At 35.1% G+C, this 22651-nt stretch overlaps 3 protein-coding genes across 3 annotated transcripts; all 3 read right to left on the bottom strand.

Annotated features, from left to right (window-relative positions):
• Nucleotides 1-943: 943 nt before the first annotated feature.
• LOC112084383 lies at nucleotides 944-5132 on the bottom strand. Its single transcript, XM_024153508.1, has 2 exons — nucleotides 3947-5132; nucleotides 944-3843 (listed from the first exon to the last, which is right to left on the bottom strand). Exons 1-2 carry the CDS (start codon nucleotides 5130-5132, stop codon nucleotides 944-946), a joined length of 4086 nt encoding a protein of 1361 aa, XP_024009276.1.
• Nucleotides 5133-12995: 7863 nt separating this feature from the next.
• Nucleotides 12996-13646, bottom strand: LOC18013878 (F-box protein At2g35280). Its single transcript, XM_006418487.2, has one exon. The coding sequence runs from the start codon at nucleotides 13644-13646 to the stop codon at nucleotides 12996-12998; it is 651 nt and encodes a 216-aa protein (XP_006418550.2).
• A 5591-nt stretch (nucleotides 13647-19237) lies between these two features.
• On the bottom strand, nucleotides 19238-22247 carry LOC112084653. The gene is made up of 4 exons (XM_024153928.1): nucleotides 22142-22247; nucleotides 21326-21387; nucleotides 21130-21229; nucleotides 19238-19658 (listed from the first exon to the last, which is right to left on the bottom strand). The coding sequence occupies exons 3-4, from the start codon at nucleotides 21223-21225 to the stop codon at nucleotides 19293-19295; spliced, it is 462 nt and encodes a 153-aa protein (XP_024009696.1). The 5' UTR covers nucleotides 21226-21229; nucleotides 21326-21387; nucleotides 22142-22247; the 3' UTR covers nucleotides 19238-19292.
• Nucleotides 22248-22651: the final 404 nt, after the last annotated feature.

The raw sequence follows: 22651 nt of genomic DNA, 5'->3' as shown, positions 1-22651 counted from the left end.
CTGATTACTGCCAAGTCGGAAAGCATTCCAAACTCAAGATAAGCAATGTGGTGGTCTATTGGATTTCATAGATCTCATGGCTTGTTAACCCGAGTTTGTTTGACTGTTGAACCATTAAACCAGAGAGAAGTTCTACCAAAACTGACCAGATCAGCTGATAAGATTTATAAAAAAAATTCAAATATCTGAACATTAGTTTTATCAAATGAATCAAATTAACTATTTATTCTCATGCTAAGTTTCTAAATTGTTTGTTTTCAAAAACAAAATGCAAGTTTCCGTAGGATTTTCAACGCCTTTTAAATTGATACTAGGTGAGTACCCGCGCGTCGCGCGGGTCTTTTTCTAAAAATAATTGTTATTCTATAGTTTTCATATTTGTTTTTAATTTTTAATATTTTTATATTTGTATTTCCTAATGTAAGCGATACTATATTTAAACTGAGAGTGTACCCGTGATTATTATTGTGTTTTTAATTATCCTTAATTAGTTTTTGATGTATGTCTTCAAATTAGAATTAGTATGATAAAATTGTTATGTTATTGAAATGTGTGAATTTACTTTTGAACTTCATCAGGAATTGAAATGTATTAATTTTTAAAATATATTTTAAGAAATTATCCATATAACTGTACACAATTATAGGTAAACTAAACACTGAAATAATAATTTTATTAACTATTATTCATATTTTAAACTGCATTGTTTGGGTAGGATTGCTTGTCCACTCAGCCCTGCGCATAAGTCATTATAAATAAATCGTGTTATTAAGTAATTTGGGTATATTTTTTTCATATTTATTAGTTACCTGGTGTCCCATATGTTTCTTGTTGCATCTTTTGGGGTGCTGTCTCTACATATAATTATGTGTTAGAAAATATCATGTATTTGTTATTTTATATTTATATAAATGTAATTATGAACCCAATATATACCTTTTGCTTATGCATGAATATTATTGAATATCTCCTTGTAAACAATGTTTGTGATTCCTTTGCTTCCTGGTTGTTCTTTTTTTGCATTGTAGATTTTGAGTCCTTCCATGGATGTAACTCTTGAGAGAGCGACATATAATTGTCCGTGACTAAAAACTGGTTTAGGTAGATACAGACCAACTTTGTCCAGGCTTTGTCCCTGACTCTTGTTAATTGTCATACAATAACAAACTCGGACTGGGAATTGTCGTCTTCTCATTTTGTAAGGACATTTGGTGTCGGCTGTAGTCATGACAATTCTTGGTATAAGGATTCTTTTCCCAATATTTGTCCCTGTGAGTATCTCTGCTTCTATCACTCTCTCCCCTAACCGTGTTATCAACAACCTTGTTCCATTGCATAAGCCTTCTTTTTGGTTAATATTCCGCATCAGAATAATTGGTGCATTGAGCTTCAGTTGCAGCCGATGATTAGGTAATCCTGAGCATTTAAGACTATTTAGATACTCTGGTGTGTAGAATGTGTTCTTATCTTCTACATTTGTATCCTCACTTGCTATGCTGTCGGAGCTCAGATATTTTTTCATGTTGCCTTCTAGCTTTGACAGAATAAATTCGTTGATCTCATCAACGGTTTCATTTCTTGGGGTTAGAATTGCTCTGCCTCTTAGATATTCGTGATTGTTGAAAGAAGCATTGAAATTTGTGTATGTGGTTTTGAAAATCTCTTCTTCTGGATTTTGGGTTGAAGGTAATAGTAGATCTTTTGCCACTTCTATGTCATTTGTATCTGAATTTTTGGAATCAGATGTTGTTATTTTTTTGGCTGCTCCATCTCCCACTTCCAAAATCCACTTTGAAAACAATTTCTCCTCAGCGTTTAGACGCATGTTCTTGCTAAGGACATACACATTACGTTTTTCCCATAGATATGACCGATTAATAGATGCTGATACAGTATCCTGTCTATTGCCTTGAGGGATTACTGGTAAAATTTGTCTGAAATCACCACCTAACAATACTGTGATTCCCCCAAACTCTTTATCAGCAGCTTCTGGGTTTTTCATGCCCATGATGTCTCTTAGTGTTCGATCTACTGCCTCAAATGTGTGTCGGTGTGCCATAGGAGCTTCATCCCAAATGATAAGCTTTGTACGCTCAATAAGCTCTGCCAGCATTGTTCTTGGTTTTATGTCACACATTGACTCCTCGTGTAAATCTATTGGGATCTTAAACCGAGAGTGCGCTGTTCTACCACCTGGTAATAGTGTCGCAGCAATTCCTGAAGATGCTACGGGGAGGACAATTTGTTCTGTTGATCGTAGCTTGGCGATTATAGTTCTGTAAACATGTGTCTTCCCTGTTCCTCCTGGCCCATATAGAAAGAATAGTTTCCCTCTAGAGTTATCGATGGAATCCATAACTGCGGTGTAAATTGCTTGTTGGTCTGAGTTTAGTGAATCTAAGAGGGTGCTGTGCGTAACAAGTTCTTCTTTGATGTTGTACTTCCTCTCTTCGTCAAGCAAGGAGTTTGATAACTCGCTCATTATGTTTTTCTCGGGTTTTGGCATATCCGGAAAATCATCAAGTGATTTGTTACTTTGAATTAAGAGTCTCTGAAGCTCCACCAGTGTGTATTGCTGAATCTCCTTTTCTGTTAAGTTCCATTGGTAGAAATTCATTTTTTTGCGCTGTTTATATGTAATATCCTCGGATAAAACCTGCCAGAAATTTTGCCACAACTTTCCTGGCGAACTCACTTGACAGTAGACCAGTATTGTTACAAACAATTCTCTCAATTGCCACGCACTTGCCCAACCCGATGCCTCATCTATAGCTTCGTGCCATTCTTTATCTCCATCTAACAGACCCATCGCATTACATGCTTCCATAAATGTTGAGTATGTTTTGTCGCCAACTGTACGAATGTCCGCGAAGCTTGTTTTCCCTTTGACATGGTTTAGAATCAGCCTTAAATAGTACAGATCTCCTGCTGATGGGTGGATGTTCACAATTCTCCCTATTGTTGTTCCTCTTTCCCTTAGTGTCCATATCTTGTTTGATGTGTTCCAGACAAACATGATCGGAAACTGGACGTATGTAATATCTTGTGCTTCCTTATAGTGTTTATTGGCTTCCATCCATTCTGTGAACATTGTGCCTCTTCCTGCCATCCTTGCTTCAATATTTTCTGGAGAATCACTTTCATCAAAGACTACATTCTGTTGCCCTTCTAAATGTATTATTAGCTTTTGAACAGCTGGTCTTTGTTCGTGGATTTCAAAACCAAAGATCCGCCATGAAGCCTCATGTGCTGATAGATATCGGCATTCCTGGTAGTTCTTTATCTCATCTACCTCGACTTCTTTTTCAGTTGTGTTTCCTACTTGCTGAGGTGCTCCTTTTTTCTCGATAATAATTGTTGCTTTGTCAACGCCTTTCGTTATGTACTTAAAAAGGTATTTAATAGCTTTAGAAGTACAACACCATTCCACATTTATGTGTGCTCTGTATTTTTTCATCAAATCCAAGTTATGCGGAATGACATACCTATTGTCAAGAGTGGTATCACTTTTTTGAACGGTGTTCAGTGGGTCTTCTTGGCGTCTGTAAATTATGTACCCATTTTTGTCGCAGGATGTGTTTTGGGCATAAGGTCGTGGATATTTTTTGCTGCAAATCCCATTTTCCATGCATGGAGACTGTGGTCTATCTAGTCCACATGGACCATGCATCATGTGTTTTTTTACTAACTCATATCCTTCTGCATCTCTTTCTTTATCTGGTAGTTCTGCTGATATTATCTTGTCAATAACATCAGGTGAGGGATTTTGGATTGAGTTTTGCAACCACAAGAGGATGTGGGCATGTGGAAGGCCTCTTTTCTGAAACTCGATTGTGTATACACCTGTTTATTTATTTTTTTGTTATTTAATTTAGTTGGCAATAATTAATTATAATTTAAATTGAAGATTTTTTAATATAATTTATTGTATTTTAGTACATAATACCTGCACGGAAGTCTCCAAAGAAAAGCCCTTTCTTGAAATCGCTCATCATTTCATTAAGTTTCATTTTGAACACACGTGAAGCAACGTCTGGTCTATCATTACATGATCCATTTCCACACTGTTGGAGATGCTCTTCTATTTCTGGCCATGCCGGATTTGCTGTTATGGTAATGAATAGGTGTGGATTACCATAAGTTCGGCAAATTGCCATTGCGTCGTGGTAATTCTCGAGCATGTACCGTGGTCCTCCTGTAAATGATGCAGGTAGTATGATTCGTTTTCCCAATGTTTTAGAATCTGTATCTCCTCTTCCTACTGCATCGCGGACGTTGTTGTAGAGATCGGCTCTTAATTTTTTTTGGTTGTTTCTATTGAACCTCAGTCGCTCTTTTTCAACAGCGGTGTATGCGTCTACGATAAATTGGTGCAGTAGCCTCCCGCCTAGGATAAGGGTTTTCCCTTCAGACAACCTACTCTGGATTTGGTATGAATAGTACTCTCGAATAGTAACATTTTCTCTCTTAATTTTAGGCCCATTTGTTGGTTTGTATGGAATATTCAAGTGGAAGCCACTTTCTCCATATGGGAAAAGCAATGGGTACTGGAGGGCCATATAATGTTGGTGGAGAGTGTTTATCCTCTGTAAACCATCCGTTTTTGATTGTACTAAGACATCTCTGTGACCTGTGGAAGATTCAAAATTGCCTACAATGGGCCCTGCAATTTCATCGCCTGTGGGAAGATCATATTGTCTACCCTTCTCTTTTTGCCCAATAAGCCGTATTGACAGCTCTTCTATTTCGCCAGCTTCATATTTATCCCTAGCTTTTCTAAACTCCTTTGTTAGTTGATTATTTGCATCCAGCATTGAAATAAGGTCACCAACTATCTTTGCATCCAGTTTTTCAGACTCCTTTTTTCTTGACATAGTGCTTATCCGGTTCTGAATTTCGTTGGCTGTATCATAGATGTAGAGTTGGTTGAATTTTGGGGCTTGTCCCTCTTTTGGGAGGAGTGGGCCTATGCGATGGTGATTTTGGCCGTGAATCCGGAAGGTAAATGGCCCGTAACCATTCATAACCGACTGATCAATCTTCGCCCCAATTGATGTAAACGCCAAGATGGAATTGTAAACCCTGATATTTTCTTTGAAGTGAGGGGTTGGCAGCAGATCTTGTAACTCCATTGGTGTTGGTCTTATTCTTGGCAGAAGAACTCTTCCCTTTTGACAGCATATTGTAAATAGTGGTTGTCCCGAAGTTGATCTCTCGTTGCTTTCTGCTTCCCATACCAAAGCTCCACAATTGAAGCATTCTTGTAGTTTATTAGGTTTATTCCTATTTTGCCTTTGTATGGCTATTTTTATACATAGTTGTGAGTTAATTTCTACGAGATTTTATATATATAGATATATATATGTATATCGGAGGGGGGAAGTGTTGACTTACGGCGGCCTTTGTTTGTCATTGGTTTCTTTTTTGATGGACCAGCAATATGTTTTGATTTTGGTGTCGGGGCTATTAGCATTTATTGGAGGTGGAGAATATAAGTACGAAGAGGATGTTATGATTAAAATGATCATGTTATGGTCTTCTAGTAATTTATTATTTGTAGTTTTTTTAAATTTAGTAATTTGTTACCTTTTTCCTGACACCTGTTTTTTTTCTCCTTAAGAATAACGCTTCTCCTTCTCCTTGCTTCTGCGCAAACATCTGCAAAATAAGTTAGGCCTGTTTTTAAGTTTCTTTATTAATAATATCTGCATATTTCTGAAGTTGTAATTCAAACCTTTGTGTCCTGGGCCTTCTGGCTTAGTTGAGGGACATCCAGATTTCGATGACGTCCCAATTATGATGGAGTTTCCTATATGATTGTGTTTGATATTGTTAGCATTTTTTGCGGTATTTGTTTTGGGTAGCAATGTTTGTTAAATATTGTATTATTTATGAGGACAATTATGCATATGAAAGCTACAGGTGTTAAACGTTTTCGTTTTGGGATATAGTAATTGTGTCATGTAGACGTTACGTCTCTTGTATTACACCTTTGTTTGTATTATTTTTATTTTAATTTGTTAAATAAGTTCATGACTAAAATTTTGCCTTCTCTCCAGCTATATATCTTTATATTTTAATTACATTTTTATGGCCTCTTTGTATTAAGATATGTAATGTGATGTAGGTATATGTTTTGAGTAGATAAATGTAGTTGTATATAGTTCTATGATGTTATATTGGTTACTATTATGTACTTTTTCCCTTTCATAAATCAATGAAGACAGTTTTTGCGCAGCATTTAATTTACGAAGCAGTCCCTGGTAAGCAGACTTACTTTTACATTCGCGGTTAGTGTTTATTATCTGCCGTCTTTTTGCTCTGTTGTCTCTTGTATCCTTTTTGGAAGATTCGTCCAACTCTCGTTTGCGTGTATCCATCACCCTTCATGTATACAAATTTGTAGTGTTATTTTAAAACCCTTGTATAATATGTAACCGTCCTACAAATTTAAACATTCCCTAGTAATATTTCATTCATTAAGATTGAATTTTTTGTTCTTAGAAAGCTTTTTTTCCCTTCCTCATGGTCTACATTTCATTAGCCTAACATGATACATCAAAGATATCAATCGGGTACTTAACATGTTTTGGTTTGCCTTGTTTGAAGTATTACGCATACAGTCATACAGAAATATCAATTAAAATTTAATTAATGATAATATGATGTGGGCATAGTTACTTGATAAGGTATGATTGTCAGCTGGTGGTTTTCTCGCCAATGATACCTTATTTATTTGGTAAGACCCTTTGGAAGTGCATCTCGTTAATCCTGTTTGTTGTGTAGTACTCATGTTTATTTATTTTTAAATAAGTTTTCTTATTATATTATACACCATATGTAAGAATATAAGAGTTGTGATAAAATTACCCAATTTTCCGATGTATTGCCCCCTTCCTTATATCTCGCTTTCTGGAGTATGCTTGCAATTGTATGTCTGACCCAAATATTGTTCTCACTTATGCTCTTTTTTATTTCTTTACAAATCCTCTCCAAACGGAGGCTTTAAAATTCTGCTTGAGGTTTTCCAGTGGGTAGTTAGGATTGGGGGGTTTTAAAGTGAGGATTGTTTATACCATTTATTAACTATGACAGTTACTTTCTAACATACGTTTGTATCATTTAGAGCTGTCTTTATTTCTTCGCCGATAACATGGTTTCAGTTTAATTGCCTCTTAGGTGACCTTGTTTCTAAATCATTCAATTCTGACCTATTCAGCGGTAATAAACCGGGCACGGTATGATTCTGTTTGGGTCTTTTATTTTACCGCGTACAAGTACGTTTTATTTAATGTCATTGGCCGTTGTACAAGTATGCAACCGTCAGTGTGGTCGTTGACCGGCAAGGGTTTCGCTTAAAACGTCTTGGGCATACGACGTTTAGAAATCTCGTTTTTCTTTCATTTTTTACTCTTGCTTGTTTAGAAGAGGTCATATATGACTGTTAACGTATTTATTATATGTGTAATTAGTAGTTACTAACGTCAGTTTTGTATGGGAATAGTAGAGTAGATCAATTTGTAACGTTTTTGGTTTCATTGGTGGTTAAATAGGAGTTAATAAAAGTTAATAAGGTAATTATTGGTGGAGGAGATGTGAGAATTTCGGTTTTGATGGGCAGAGGAAGATTAAAGTGCATTAGCAGTGTTCCCTCATCTCATCAGCCACTAATAATTGTACAAATACATATTCGAATATTTAAATTAGGGGAAGGTTTAATTGGAAAGACGAAAATTGAAAATGGCTTCAGTTTCCATTAAATGATCATTTGGTCATTGGTATGTTATTATAACCCATATAGTTTTTTTGAAATCAAACAATAAGTTGGCAACTAATATTTTTAAAATTTTTTTAAATCATTTAGAAAAATATCAGATCACGGTATTCTAATTTTAATGAGTATTCATCCTATGTCATATTATTAGTAACTGGGTAACATATCATTCTAATATAGCATGTGTTTGTTCGTCCCTCGCGAATATATATGCAGCACTTTGTGAGTCATTAATCATTACGAAAAACTTAAGAAGCTTCATGAATTTAACTTTGTTAGAGGTGAAGATGACGACTTGACGTTTGTAAATACATAGACTGATATAATATAAAGATTAGTATTGTAACATATGCATATATTCACTGATGGCTTATATTATTGTTAACTGTTTAAAATACTGAGCATTGAATTAATTTCATAGAACACCAATAAAATTAATTTTGTGTACAGATAAAACCCTATTTTTTAGAGATGGATCCAATTTTAAATTCTAAACTATCAATTAATTTAGGTATACTTATTTCCATAAAGAATAATCGTAGCATTATAATTAAATGTGGTCCAAAAAGGCTTCGTACATATACTAAAATGTTGTTTTCACATCATTGAATAAACATTGTATTTTTCAAATTTAGAAAACATAATAGTGTTCTCTGCTTGTTATGCGTTTTTTTTAAATGGCGTACTGACATTTATATAAAACCTTTCATAGTAGGTACATATTTGAGACAAGGCATAGCTTAGATAAGCAACTGTTGAAACTAATAGGTGCTGCAAATCTGATTCATGGTAACCAAATCGTCTGCCCTTGGGCTCTAAAATTTAAAATAAACTCTGTCGTCGTAACAATGTCTACATTTCTTTTGACTTAGTTGGATCGTCGTTTTTTGGTCTTTGGAGATGCCGCAATAGCTGGCTTAAGCTCTGTTTCCAAACTTTTTGATTCCTCGTTCTTAACCGTCATGCTTGTCCTTGCTATTCCTTGGGGTGCCTAATATATTTAAGTGTATTTAGTGTTGTGGGCACATATTTTGAATGATACATTGAAATAATAACGGTGAAAAATACCTCTTTCTTGCACTCAGGTAAACAGTTCAGGATCTGGCCACCACAAATTCCATCTGTCTTTGCTGTATCCATTGTCCCAGTAAATTGTATACCATGTTTTATCTTCAACGGACCTTGGTCCCCACTTTCTTCTAAGATCACATCTTCTGAATCCTGAAATCATTTCCGGTTTTTTAAATTTCATCTACCTGTTTATTTAGTTTCAAAAATAATTTTTTTTAACCTCATGAGCTATCTCTGCATCTTCACGTAGAACTCTAGTGACGGTAAATGTTTGATATGACGTAGTGAAGTTGTAATTCGTGATTTTGATCTGAAATTCCATCGCCTTTCCTACAATATCTGTAATACAGTGTGGTATTTCCGCATGGTTGTTGCCGTCTTCTTCATTTGTGCCCTGTTCAATAATTTTGAATTAATAATATATATTCTTAAATATTGTGTTGGCTGTGTTTGAGAGATTGTGTAACAATATTTGAAAACTTCACCATGAGTAAACTGACTTCTTCAGCATTTCTGTTGTTAATTTCTTAGCGGCTCTATCAAAAATAACAAAGTTTGTACCTCCTGTGGAATCCTCAACCACTACCTCCACTCTGAATCTGGAAAATTCCATGACGAATTCAATTAATAGTAAACTGTACTTAAAAAATTTTGAATATCTAATTATGCTCAATATAAATGATTTCTTACTTCATCACTCCAACTGCATTTGTGGTGTGGCATGTGGAACATGAGAAAGATGTATCACCACGAACCAATTTTTTAGAGCATTTTGCACAAGATATGTAGAACCAACCATTGCGTGAACAAATGGAAATGACCTTAGCTTTACATAAAACCTCCTTTTCCTATAATTGTTAAGTCAAATTTGGTGCAATTCCTTTAGAACTTGATGCCTCAATTACACCTCTCAACTTTGTTCAACAGGGGAAAAAAGTGCTTACTTTTCTCACCGTAGACCTTGTGTACTCTAATAATGTTTTGATTGACAATCTTTCCATGTTTGCTTCCTGTTGCCGGTGGTCTTCTAGAGACGGTGGGATTGTGTGATCAGTAATGCCCATCCTTGCATGACAAGTTGTTTTGTTTACATATTTTAAAATAATTACATTAATAACCTACGTAATAGAGTAATATGTAGAATGAGATTGGATTTTCAATAAACTTACTTTTCCATAAATTGCCTCACCACTTTTAGATCTGTTTGAAAGTAGAATTTTGATGCTCCCGTGCTATTCAAGTACATTGTGCCTAGTTTTAAATTTAGTAAAGTTAGTTATGAATCAGTATAACAATATCAGGGTGTTGGGTTTGTGAGCGTTTTACCTGCAAAAAGTTTGGGGTTCATACATGTGCAAACAAGCACAACACTTTGTCGGCCACATGATAGATACTGTGATCGGAAATCAGCTGCTTGGCCATCCCAAATTGTTAGTCGCACAGTAGTACGTCTGTAAAACAATTTAAGAAGATTATATTATTACATATTTTTTGTTATATTTGTGACAATATCTGTGTAGCAAATGATTTAGTTTACAAATTATTGTAGTTGGGAAAACGTGTTTTTAATTCATAAGATTTCTTTATGTTAATGTGTCTGCTTTTTAATTTAATTGGGTACAGTAATATCTATTCTTTTCAATGTTAAATGTTGTGTTACGTTGTTGTGAACGTTATATGTTGTTCATAAATAAGGTGGCTATAATCGTAATATTTCTGATTGAAAAACTTACTCGCTCAGCAAAAGAAGCAGCACAATTTTTTGGCTAGAGTTTGGGTCTTCTAGATTTGGCCCTTGAATGCTTAGTATCTGGCCAACAACATCTGCATACAAGTATGGAAAACAGGGTTGTAAGTAACTTTTCCAGTCGGCACATAGTTAATATTATATTGGAAGAATCGTAATCGTAATACATGTTATATTATAACGATGATCACTTAAAATTTTCAGGGTACCCCTTAATTGCATGTTGGTATTTGCTAGTGCCATGTACTCAGCATATGTGGACATTCTGAAGAACTCCTGTTTGATGGGCCTTATTATGTTTTCCTCAATCGTTACTTCAGTACTGTCAGTGAATCTTATGGAGTTCTTATTGTCCGTCACCTTGTAGCGGTCATATGCGGGTATGACTTCAAAGTTGGTGATTTTGTAAATTTTCCCAACATGAAGGTGGTTTTTGAATTGAGGTATTCGACGATGGTGGATTGAGGCTTGGATAAGGGAGTCCTACATTTGTTGTGGTCGTTGTCAGTTTTGTCAATATCTAAAATGTGAAAGCTGTTATTGACCAGTTTTAGTTGTTATGATTACCTCACAATCAAGAAGAAGCATGTCCAGACTCATCAATTCCCCATTTTTTTTGAAGTTGCGGGCCTCCCACATTCGCATAAGACGGATTGTGATATGTCGCATACTCGTGCCGGTTGTGAGATTCGCAAGGGTGGTGGAAGCATGTTGTTGTTCTGGTGGAGAGGAAGCACGGGCATCCATTTCTGGTCTTACTGTTTATGTACCTGCAGTTCTATAGAGTAGATTAGGTGGGACAGTTTGTGGATATTTATATAAATCTATGAACCGTGCAGCATATAGAAGGGGGAAAAAAGATGAAGGGGTGTGAAAGGAGGAGTTGTATTACGTGGTTTATTGTTGACTCTCAGCTCTCAGTATTTTTGGTGGGTTTTGGTGATGGAGTGACGGTATTTATAATTTTAAGGGTGTGTGAGACCGTTTTGCTAACGGTTACTATTACTGATAGAAGATGAATCAATCTTGAAAATAATGTTTAAATTAGTGACAAAGTGGGGTCGGTTAACAACTTCTGACATTCCCTTTTCTTAAACCCTCTAATTTTAAGTTAATATTGTTCAGGTATTGTGGCCTTCTTACATTCCTGGTGATCGTATGTTTTAATACCTTAAGGGAAGGCTTGTTATGACAAGTTAATGTGAAATCTGATGTCCTTAATTTAGTATTGCCTTTATGTTCTGTAAACGATGTTTAATCATGGAAGAAAATATATCTACCTCGTAACTTGTTTCTGTCTATTCAGCTTCCCTGCAATAATAATGTATTTAAAATTATTAGTACGTGACGTTAGTGTTTTCAGGAAATATACATTACATGCATGGGTGTTTGTAGTCATTGATTATGTATTTCTGAGTTTACTCACAGCAGGAAATTTAAAACTGAACCGGTTGTTTTTTGTGCACATTTAGTTGGACCATCGGAAAGGATGTAGAATTTAAATGACATTTTACTTCCCGCATATATGTATTTTATATTTCCAAAAATCTAATATTTTCTTGGTTTGTAGGCCCTTTTGCTCTATTTATTATGCATGATTGTGTGTTTATATTAATATGTTAGTTAGGATGTATTGTATTAACGGTTTTGTGTAAACGCAGGTTTTTATATTTTATTTTTCTACTATATTGAACTAAAATCTTTGTCATTTTTGGTCATTATTTTGTGAAAAAGGAATTTACGGTAAGAACACTGTATCTTCTAGAAAACATAAGGTACATAAGTGTCGTAATGACAATATACTATTATGGATTCATGGTATTTTGTACCGTAATTGTTTTTGTGGTTTTTACAAGAGTGTATCTGATCCTTTTTTATCTAATTTTTTGGGCCCTTTCGAGGTTTTTTTTTAAAATTTTTTTTGTCTAATTAATTTAAATTTGGCTCTACTTCTCGGAGGGAATAGGGGACTCGTTGTGTATTTTGAATGGTGAATCACATGTAATTACAGTTCAATTATAGTTTTTCTTATTACACAATGGGCACCACTTCTATAATAATTACAAACAGAAGGCTGGTGTTTTGGTAATCATTTTTTCTAAACCGGTGTAAATATGAATTTAAAAGCAAGGACTAATTGTGAGTCTTGTACGATAATTATCAGTAAATCCGTACTGATTAGAAAGCGTGGTTTGAGTGTTTGTTTTGTTGGCCTGTTATGTTAGCTGGGTAAATTTGTAAGGACATATTTGAAACTTGAAATAGAAATTTCAGATATATTAAACACAAATAGATATTTAGTAAAACAAATGGTGAAATGGAGGGGTGTTTAACAACGTAATAGGGTAATTCCAAAATAAGATATGGAAAACTAATATTTTGAAATTACATTTCATACTCTTCCTAAATTGTGTAAACAAATTTGATCATTTGTTTGTAATAATAGCACTTCTCGCAAGTATTTTCCATGTCATTTAAGTTGCAAACATATGGAGGCATCATTGCCCATAGTGAGTGTGCATATTCTGGCTTCCTTATGATTCCAATCCCATGAACACCAGTTTTAATATTCTTCCAGCATAGGTCTGCTACTGATTTGTCTTCCTTCCACCCAAGCTTGTCCAAAAACTCTTTTCCTACTTCATATTCCCCAGTACATAAGTTGATTATGCCATAGAGATAAACAGCCTCTTTGATTGGACTTTTGTGCTTTGCAGCCACCTTCAAATGATTCAAGCCTTCAAGAGGATTGCCGAAGTAAAAATACTCTAACAATCCTTGAATGTAGTGTGCTGATGGGTTGGAATGCTGTAAGCATTTAGCAAGTAAATCTGTATAATTGCCTATAGCCAGCAATGGTGTTTTTACAATATCATTGAGCTCCAATGTTGCTAGGACCTGAACATCATCAGCTGATTTTCCAAGTACCTTGCATGTTAGCATGGCATTTTTAACATCAACACGTGATGTCTGACCAGCTAAGCCTAGAATTTTGGAGAGAATGTCTTGAGGGAGGTAGGAAAGCGAGGGTGTAGGTTGGTTTGATTTTTTCATTGTAGCTGTAATATTATTGTTATAACTTGTATTAAAAATTGTATGGTGGTTGGTGTTTTTTGGACGAGTTTGGCCACCGCTTTTATAGGGTGAGTTGTCATTAGAAATGGGTCGAGGTCATTTAATATCGGGGACTAACCATATTCTATATAGTAATTGGGTTTCGTTTTAGGCATTAATATGGCTGTTACCCAATGCAGTCCATTTATATTCACATGCAGAGAAGATATAGAGTTCTAAACCGCTGATTTCTCATTACAAGTGAATAATAATTTCACATATTAAATGATTATAATTGTTTTAAATCACATTAAATTTAAATTAAATACATGATGGTATCAGGTCAGAGGGGTGTTTGAAATTCACCAAGAAATTACCAAAGAAGGCCCCAAATTCAAAGAGGAGATGTTTTAGGAATTAAGGATACGTGTGTTTTCTTTAACTTAAGAGTAATGAGGCACCATAGTGTTGGAATAAAGGGAAATGACATTGGGTTATATATTTTGGCGTTTTTTAGATTTCCCTTACGGCGGTTACTATTATTATTTCCTTCTTAATAATAATTTTGACTCTTTCTTGAACTTGCTTAATAAAGCCGAATCAATCCCAAAATGTTCAATCGACGCCAAAACATAGGGATTTGTCATTAATATACCTAAACTATAGTAAACTTGGAAATGCACCCTTCAACTTCTTTTTCTCAGTTGCAGTTCATCCTTTAATTACCAGGAATTATAATATGAATTTAATTGTCTATAATTTTCCCCTACCAAAACCTTGTTGATGGAGTTAGCCGAAAAAATCCAGGCCGGATCAAGTATAGTGAAATGTTTACTTAAAATTGTACCTATGTTTACAATTGTGTAGGTACTTATAGCTTAGCTATTATGAGACTCAATAGTTTAATTGTATAAAGAGTTATTAGTTGTTATTTGGGTTACAAATGATAATCTGAAATTAAAAATTAATAATGCGGTTGTGATAAATTGATATGAAATGAGGAAGTAGTATACAGTCTCCAACTCAGGTATGATATTGAGCGAGTGTTTTGAGTTTGTTCTTTTCCGGATAAGTATAGTATCAGAATTGTGACAGTCATTTGTTCGTAAATTAGACGAAATGTTTTTTTCCGGAAAGAAATAGCAACTAATATGGATGTGTACGTGAAATTGGACAAAACTATCATCAGCAAACACTAATTTTTCTCAAAACATCCAGAGACCCCTGGGTAATGCTTGAAAAACGATTTCCATATGTGTTGTTTTCCTTATATGATTAAAGTTTTTAAGGTGTCTGATCACTGGGTTTTCTCAGTTGAGGTGGCAATCTAGGGAAAAAAGGGTCGTGTGTGTAGTACAGAGAATCACATAATGATTGAAGCTAGATAATTGTATTATTTTGTTTTTTTGTTTCCTCAGAATTGGCTTTTGTGGGCATAGAATATATCATATATATGAAATCTGATACATTAGAGTTTCATAACAAGACATAGATAAAAGAGGACCGAAATGATAATGGGATAACTTAAGATATGCTAAAATGGAAACATAAGAATTTCAGAATGGGCATGTAGTATCCTCGCTGATGGGAATTTTTCATGCAACTACAGATGGTGTAGGGCGCCTTTGGTTAGATACGGTGGCTTTTAGTATTTTTGTTCCCCACTTCCGGAATGATAAATGATGAGGTACTTGCAATGTTGGCATTGTGATTTAAAGACTGCATGGTGTTATCATTCTCTGCATTGCCCGCTGTAAAAGTAGGCTACAATTTTGAAGAATAACACGTGTTATTGAAGGTGGTAGATTTTTACCATAAAAACAAATGAAATGCATTTCAGAAAATGTATGGCTAAATTGACCTGACCAATATTGGTTTGGTTTCTGATCTTTGCTACTGTGAAGCTGCGGTTTGTGACGGCATAGTTTTAAGCGGTTACCTTGACCTGGAAAATTAATGAATTTCCTATGATGTCTTCAAGGTAGTCACTCAAATCTGGGAATATTTCTTCTTTGACCTGTATATTATGTATATCAGAATAACCAATATTAATAAATATGAGTAGGTTTTAAATATTAAGAAAATATTAATTAACCTTCTTGCATAAAAGGTCATATGCATTTGGACAGAGAAGATCAATGAACGCATCGTTTGGCATCAAAAAAGTGGCTATATCTCCCCCGTCTAGTACAGCCAATGGTACATAAAACCTGAGTTATATTTAGACATGAAGATTATTAGTTGGGACTAAAATAAGTTTTAATGGTATTTTCCTTTAATATATACCTCTCATCTCTGTAATAATCATCTTCATGACATTGAGCACAAAGAAGACTGTTGTCATCAGCTTGTAAGGTGCCAAGACAATTTCTGCATGACATGTGGTTCCACCCATATGTTGATAAAACATCTACAACTGTAGCTTGGCAGATGAAGTCAGCGTCCTTGATTCTCTGTAAATAATTTTAAGCAGTTTTGTATTAATTAATTAAACAAACTAACAGACATGAAGATGAGGCGTAGAGTAGACCTGAAAATATGCCTGCGCAATGAATTCAGTGAGGTCTGCAATTGTCACACTTTCTAGCTTGTGAACATTAGTAGCTATGTCGTAAATAGTAAAACCTTGGCTTCCTTGGATCCCAAAACTGAAAAAGAAAACATTGTATTATTTCTTATATATTTTTATTAAAGTAATTGATAATAGAAGACAATAAGGCACCGCTTTGAGAAATCAGATATTGGTTTGATGTTTTTGTCAAAAAAGAATTGGGTGGACATAGTGGAATCCAAGTAAAGCATTCCTGTATAATAAAATGAGTGAACAAATTGATTTCAGATGTTTGAAGTGAATTAAACAGATTTATAAATGAAAGTAGTCATACCTTCAAGGAGGGACGGGTTGAGCGATGTAACCACAGCAACAGATTTAACCTCGCTAGGTGTATTTAGTAAACCCCGAAATCGTGAAGCTGTATCACCCCACAATGACAGAGAAATTGTAACATTTCTGTGCAAAGACAGTGGAATGATTAGTTGTAAGCAAATAGTATTTTGTTTCTATATCCTTGAAATTCCTAAATAGTAAGGGTAGTGACTAACGGTAAGAGGTTCAAGCGAATGAGAACCCGATCTGTAGAAGTTGGGTTATGAAGATTGGTTCCTTCAACTGTTGTGATTTCGCCAACAACATCTAAGGAGTTCAAATTTTTTTTTGTATTAAAAAATAGGAAAAAGGTAAATTAGTTTACAACACCAAAACTTTTGTGATTATTTTTTTGTGTTTAAAATCTAAAATGTATCGTTATAGGTTTCAAAAAATTTGCAATGTGTTTCAAAAATCCAAAATAGAAAGTTTGCCATAAATTTAAAATAATTAATTGTAAAAATAAATTTTTTTTTGAGAAATATACCAGGGAGAGCAAGGTTTGTGTTTGCCAACGCAAGTAGATGGTCGTAGCCTTTAATCCTAAATTTGTACTTGGCTATACTCAGCCATGTGTTGCTGACATCCACCAAACTGGTGTTCTCGGTGAAATTGATGACTAATGGATAGTCTGTCACTTTGTGGTGTTTAGTGCAGCCTTGCACTTCAAAATTGTGAATTTGGAAAATTATCCCCTCCCTTAAATCAGCATAATATTGTCCCACAAGTTCCTCGGAGATGAAGCAATGGATAGTTGTGTTCTGTGGAAAAAGTAAAATGGTTGATTACATATGTTAGGCTTAAGGAAACAAAATATTTAATAGGAATAGTATAGTAAATACCGATTCATCAAGCAGGAGAAAAGAGATTCCTTTGAAATCTTCATGATTGGTTTCATTACGAACCGTCCAGAATTTCAGCATGCGGCCAACAACATGTTGTGCTTTCAGACCAAGACACAGATCTTCAAAGACAACATAAGGACCAATGGTTTGAAGTGAAAAATCCATTGTCTTTTTGTTTTGATATGGAATGAGTAATTTAGTGAGTGATTGTTTTTGCTGGGGTTTAAAACATTGTGAAGGAGATGGGCAGAGTATTTAGTATTTATAGTTTTGTGGATTTGTTGTAGTATTTAATAGGTGTGTTAAAGGTATTATAAAGGAAATTTGTGTGGGAAGTGTAGGAGTCTTTCTTTCGAGGTGAACGTATGCGTGAGTCAGAATTGAAGAGGTCATATATGACTGTTAAAGTATTGAATATATGTGTAATTAGTAGTAACTAACGTCTGTTTTGTGTGGGAATAGTAGAGTTGATCAATTTGTAACGTTTTTCGTTTAATTGGTGGTTAAATATGAGTTAATAAGGTAATTATTGGTGGAAGAGATGTGAGAATTTCGGTTTTGATGGGCGGAGGAAGATTAAAGTGCATTAGCAGTGTTCCCTCATCTCATCAGCCACTAATAATTGTACAAATACATATTCGAGTATTTTTATTAGTGGAAGGTATAATTAGAAAGACGAAAATTGAAATGGCTTCAGTTTCCATTAAATGATCATTTGGTCATTGGTATGTTCTTATAACCCATATAGTTTTTTAGTGGAAATCAAACAATAAGTTGGGAACCAATATTTCATATTTTTTATTAACTATTTTGAAAAATATCAGATCACAGTATTCTAATTTTAATTAGTATTCATCGTATGTCATATTATTAGTAACTGGGTAACATATTTTGCTTGTCGTTGTTATATGTATGGCTATGAAATTCTGGTAATGTTTACTCATTTGTTGATGGCATGCCGTAGTCTTATACTTTGGTGGGTGTAATGACAATTTGCCAAATATAGGATAATGACAGTGAAGGCATGTTTTACAAAACGTAAAGTAAATGATCGCCGACAATCTATTCATGAAAAACTTGTTTTCTATTGGAGGTTAAGTAATTACAGAATGTTTATATTGGATCAAAAAGATATTGGTTCTTTCACTTGTTGTTATGTGAATAAAATTAACTAATTTAGTCTTACACGTAGCTAATTATTGGGTGGAGTAGGAGTTCAATTTTATTTGTGACGTCGACTTTTAGTTACACAAATTTGGGATTTTTTTTGGTAAAACACCAATTGTGTTTTTAAAAATAAATTAGGAAAATTACCAGATAAGAATTAAAGATTTACATACTCACTGAGTTATATAGTGTTATGTTTTGAGGAGTATAAGTTAGGGGAAAAATTTGTGTAATATAGTTAGAGAAGTTGGGAAAATAACATTTTTTTGATGAAAATGGAAGAGGGATCGTGTGCGTTTCCTACATCGCTTGGAGAAAGGAAATGAAGGTGCTCTAACAGTTGATGCTATTGGTTGTTACTAAGGACTTTTTAAGAGATTTCTTAATATTTTTATAACTTTATTCAAGATTTTGTAGTGAGTGTTATGTATGCAGGGGTATAAAGTTCCTAAATAAACTTGTATAATTTACTTAGAGAAGGAGGGAAAATAACATAAATTTGATGAAAATGGAAGAGGAAACAGCAAGTTTAAGCGTTCAGACATTATAGTGTGACTAAAGACCACTGGTTGTTATTAAAAAGAGGATTTACGAAAGGAATAGCCAGACTGAAAATAAGGTACCAAGAAAACAAAAGTAAGGTAGAATATAGAATAAAGATGTTGATGAAGTTCAGTAGTCATAGTATTCATTGCTTTCACGGCCTTCTCATATACCATTTACGTAATTTCCAATACATGAGAGAACAGTCAGACCCAATGCCTGTAGTTGTTTAGGTGAAGCCCATGAAGTAGCTTCTGCCATTGCACCATAGTATTCAGCAATTGTGTCAAGTACATCTGTAGCATAGCTGGTGTCTCCTCTTGCTATTGAAATCCTCTCTTCTTTTTCAATCCAAGCATGACTTTCTTTATCCCAGTAAAACTTTATTGGGTATTCGTAGGATGTCTTCTCGAGTATTTCTCCAAAAGCTTTGTTTCGATGAATCCATAATGCAAAAGTCGAAATTCTTGGACTGACCAAATTGGAAGGGTACCTCAACATGGCTTCTCTGACACAACAAGGAGAAGGAACCTGGATATATATATATATACAATAGCAACAGAGTAAATGGTAGAGGACTTAAGAAGCAAAGATCACACACATATATAGACAAGCAAAGTATTCGTAGTTAGCACTATATCATAGTTATATGTCTGCGAAGCATATATTTAAATACCAAAAATTGTAATTGCTAAGCTCTCTGTGTGAGAGAGAAAAAGAGCAGAGGATGTAATATATGCTTGTAAGGAGTTTATGTACTATCAATATATAAATCACAATCATAATGAGGAATGGTATGTTTAAAAGTATGCATGCTCAATTACGTACAAAACGAGTAGGTGTTTTTTCAAAGGTGGATGAATACGGGAACAGATGACAATGATGGAATATATGAACTTTTGTTTTCAGAAAAACCTGAGTGTCTCCCGATGGGGGCGAACCCAAAAGAATTAGCAAAGCGGATGGGGATCCAACCTGTAAATCACAGAATATGATTCCAAATTACAGGGGAAGTCTTTGTATTAAAGAACACTATATGCTTAACATAAACGTTAATACTTAGTGCTTAGCACAGATTTGACCTTGTGGTAAATGTGAGCTCCGGGAGGAAATCTTTCATGGGCAGGTGGTCTGAAACACAATGTCATTTCCTGGAAAACAATACGGGGAAAATCGGGAGCCATAACAAGCAAAATCAGGTTGAGAGTGTAAATACAAAGAGAAAGACTAATATGATTACCGTGATTGTGTTGCACATGTAATCAGACAACGCGCAGTTGAAGCTCTTGCAGAAACCTCTGTAAACCTCCGTTATAGTCCGTGGATCAGGTACGGCGGCAGCGTCAACAGCAGATGGCAAACAGAGTTCTGGGTCATCGTGGAAATACAATGAAACATTTAGCTGGAGCCCCTTCTTCTTTACACACTCTGCAACTGCTAAGTATCCTGAAAAATCAGATTTGCCTGCGTATTTGTGCTCAATCAATCGACATGAGTTTGGGAGCTGAATATCATATGTGTCGACCGGTTATAAATTGTTTACAAAATCAGGGATACCTAGAGTTTCTTTCACGTTGAGCAAGTTTGAAGCTGAGGACAATGGAAGCCCGACACATAAGTGCACGCTTTGAAGCTGCAGTAATGTGGGACAAAAAAATAAACCATGTATATAAAATCTTTCTGCCACTAATCATGAGTTTAAAATAAAGTCACCACTTGTGTCGTTGAAAACATATTCAAATAATGATAAGTTATTTAATACACAACTATTTACAAATATGCACATCATCACATCAGCAAAGATGAAATGAAAACAATGAGAAGGGGAAAACCATAAACCAGGAGAGAGCTGGTGTGTGTAACCAATTATAAGTTTGTGTACCTAAGTTAGTCAAGGTAAGTGGCCACCAGAATCAAAATGTTGGACGGTGCTATGAAGAAGGAAATGAAGTGCGTAAATAAACGTTTACAAATTGAAGATGTAAATGCAGAGACTAAGTACCTTTCCCTCTCGTACAGATGTCAATGGTGCATTTAGTTGCTGCTCAAGGTGCTGCAGATCTTTCATGCTTAGAATATTGAACTCCTTACCATGCATGTGTCTGCAGAACAGAGAAAGACAAATCCATATAATCACAAATTTGGCTGGTGCTTAAAGGGAATTTATGTTATAACAAAGTGGGGGTTCGGACCCATACAACTGGCTCTCTTGAAGCTTTGTAAGCCCGTCGTTTGAAAGGGAAGTCCTTGCACAATCTTCCTGAACCATATATATCAAATGGTAAGGGAAATCAATAATCACAACTGAATCTGTTATATGGGAGAAATATTAAACAAACCAGTGTAGAGGTAGTGTGAATATCTAGATCGAACAATTGAGAGTTGAAGATGATATATTACGTATCAAGTTTTCAGCCTAGAGTTACGTACAGACGTCTAAAAAACGACGAGGTATATTCAGTGCTTTTATTCAGTTTGAAAGCTAAAGATACATGTGTGTTCTATAGATGTAATACACATAAGATACGGCTTACATAGTTTCACAAACGGTTCCTATGAATTTGTTCACATCCGAAATATAAACCGTAAAAGAAATAACAAAATATGGAAGTTGCCACCAACTAAATGGCGCAATTACTCTATTCTCTAATGAGTGAGGAGTAACCATAAAAACAGTATACATGAATGAAAATAAAAAAACAATACGATTTCAACATGGCCGAAGAGTGGCTGACCTCTGCTTTAGAAGTAATGAGAGGGGCTTGTGAAGAGAGCTGGTAATTCTGGTATCTCATAAGCATTTGGGTCATGCTGCACGACAATTGTGAAATTACATGGAGAGCAGAAGGGAGGTGAGAGTAGAGACGCTTATTCGGGGATTCATTATTCCTCTCAGGTGAGATAAATTAAGAGACGTGGACTACTAATACAACTAAGTGGAAAGCCGGCTTAAGGATGCACAGATCAACGCAACGCATGGAAATTGAAAAATGAGAAAGAGTAATTATGAATACCTGGTGCTGGCGAACTGGAAGAGCTTGCCAGACTTGGAGAAGACGATGACCGCGACCTCGGCGTCGGAAAGAGTACAGAGCTGGCGAGCATTCTTTACCAACCGAGAACGCATCTTCGCAAAGCTAGCTGGCCGGCGATTCGCCTGAGCAAGTCGCTTAATCACGAGTTTGCGACGAATCATCTCAATTTCACAATCGTGAAGCACAAAATATGGGAGAATGAAGAAATTTTTGAGGTGATGAAAGTGCACAAATTTGGCATAGATCAACAGGTGAGAATGATTTTGTAGGCATTTCGAGATAAGGAAGTCCAGTCGGCAAAGTGATTGATTACTGGAAAGAGTGGGGATTAATTACAGGCGTTAAGAATCTGAACAAGCGAGGCAGACGTAGTGGTAGCAATTATCATTGCTTGAGAAAAGATGGGTATACCGTACCCGACGAATGTTTTTATTAAAATTGTGGTCCAATTGTAAATGTCTTTTGTGGATTATTAATGGGCTGTGTTTT

The sequence above is a fragment of the Eutrema salsugineum genome, unplaced genomic scaffold (assembly GCF_000478725.1).
Source record: "Eutrema salsugineum unplaced genomic scaffold, Eutsalg1_0 scaffold_4, whole genome shotgun sequence".
Classification (NCBI taxonomy): Eukaryota; Viridiplantae; Streptophyta; class Magnoliopsida; order Brassicales; family Brassicaceae; genus Eutrema; species Eutrema salsugineum.
Note: the sequence above shows the minus strand (reverse complement) of the source record. Positions and strands in the feature narration are given on the sequence as shown.

Bases quoted from the DNA above. Each gene is read 5' to 3' on its own strand.
- LOC112084383 (XM_024153508.1), bottom strand. From the start codon at position 5,132: ATGGAGTTACAAGATCTGCTGCCAACCCCTCACTTCAAAGAAAATATC. The intron at 3,844-3,946 runs GTATTATGTACT...ATAAATAAACAG, and splicing joins CTTTGGAGACTTCCGTGCAG to GTGTATACACAATCGAGTTT.
- LOC18013878 (XM_006418487.2), bottom strand. From the start codon at position 13,646: ATGAAAAAATCAAACCAACCTACACCCTCGCTTTCCTACCTCCCTCAA.
- LOC112084653 (XM_024153928.1), bottom strand. From the start codon at position 21,225: ATGCATGGTAAGGAGTTCAATATTCTAAGCATGAAAGATCTGCAGCAC. The intron at 19,659-21,129 runs GTACTTAGTCTC...ATATATATCCAG, and splicing joins CATCTGTACGAGAGGGAAAG to GTTCCTTCTCCTTGTTGTGT.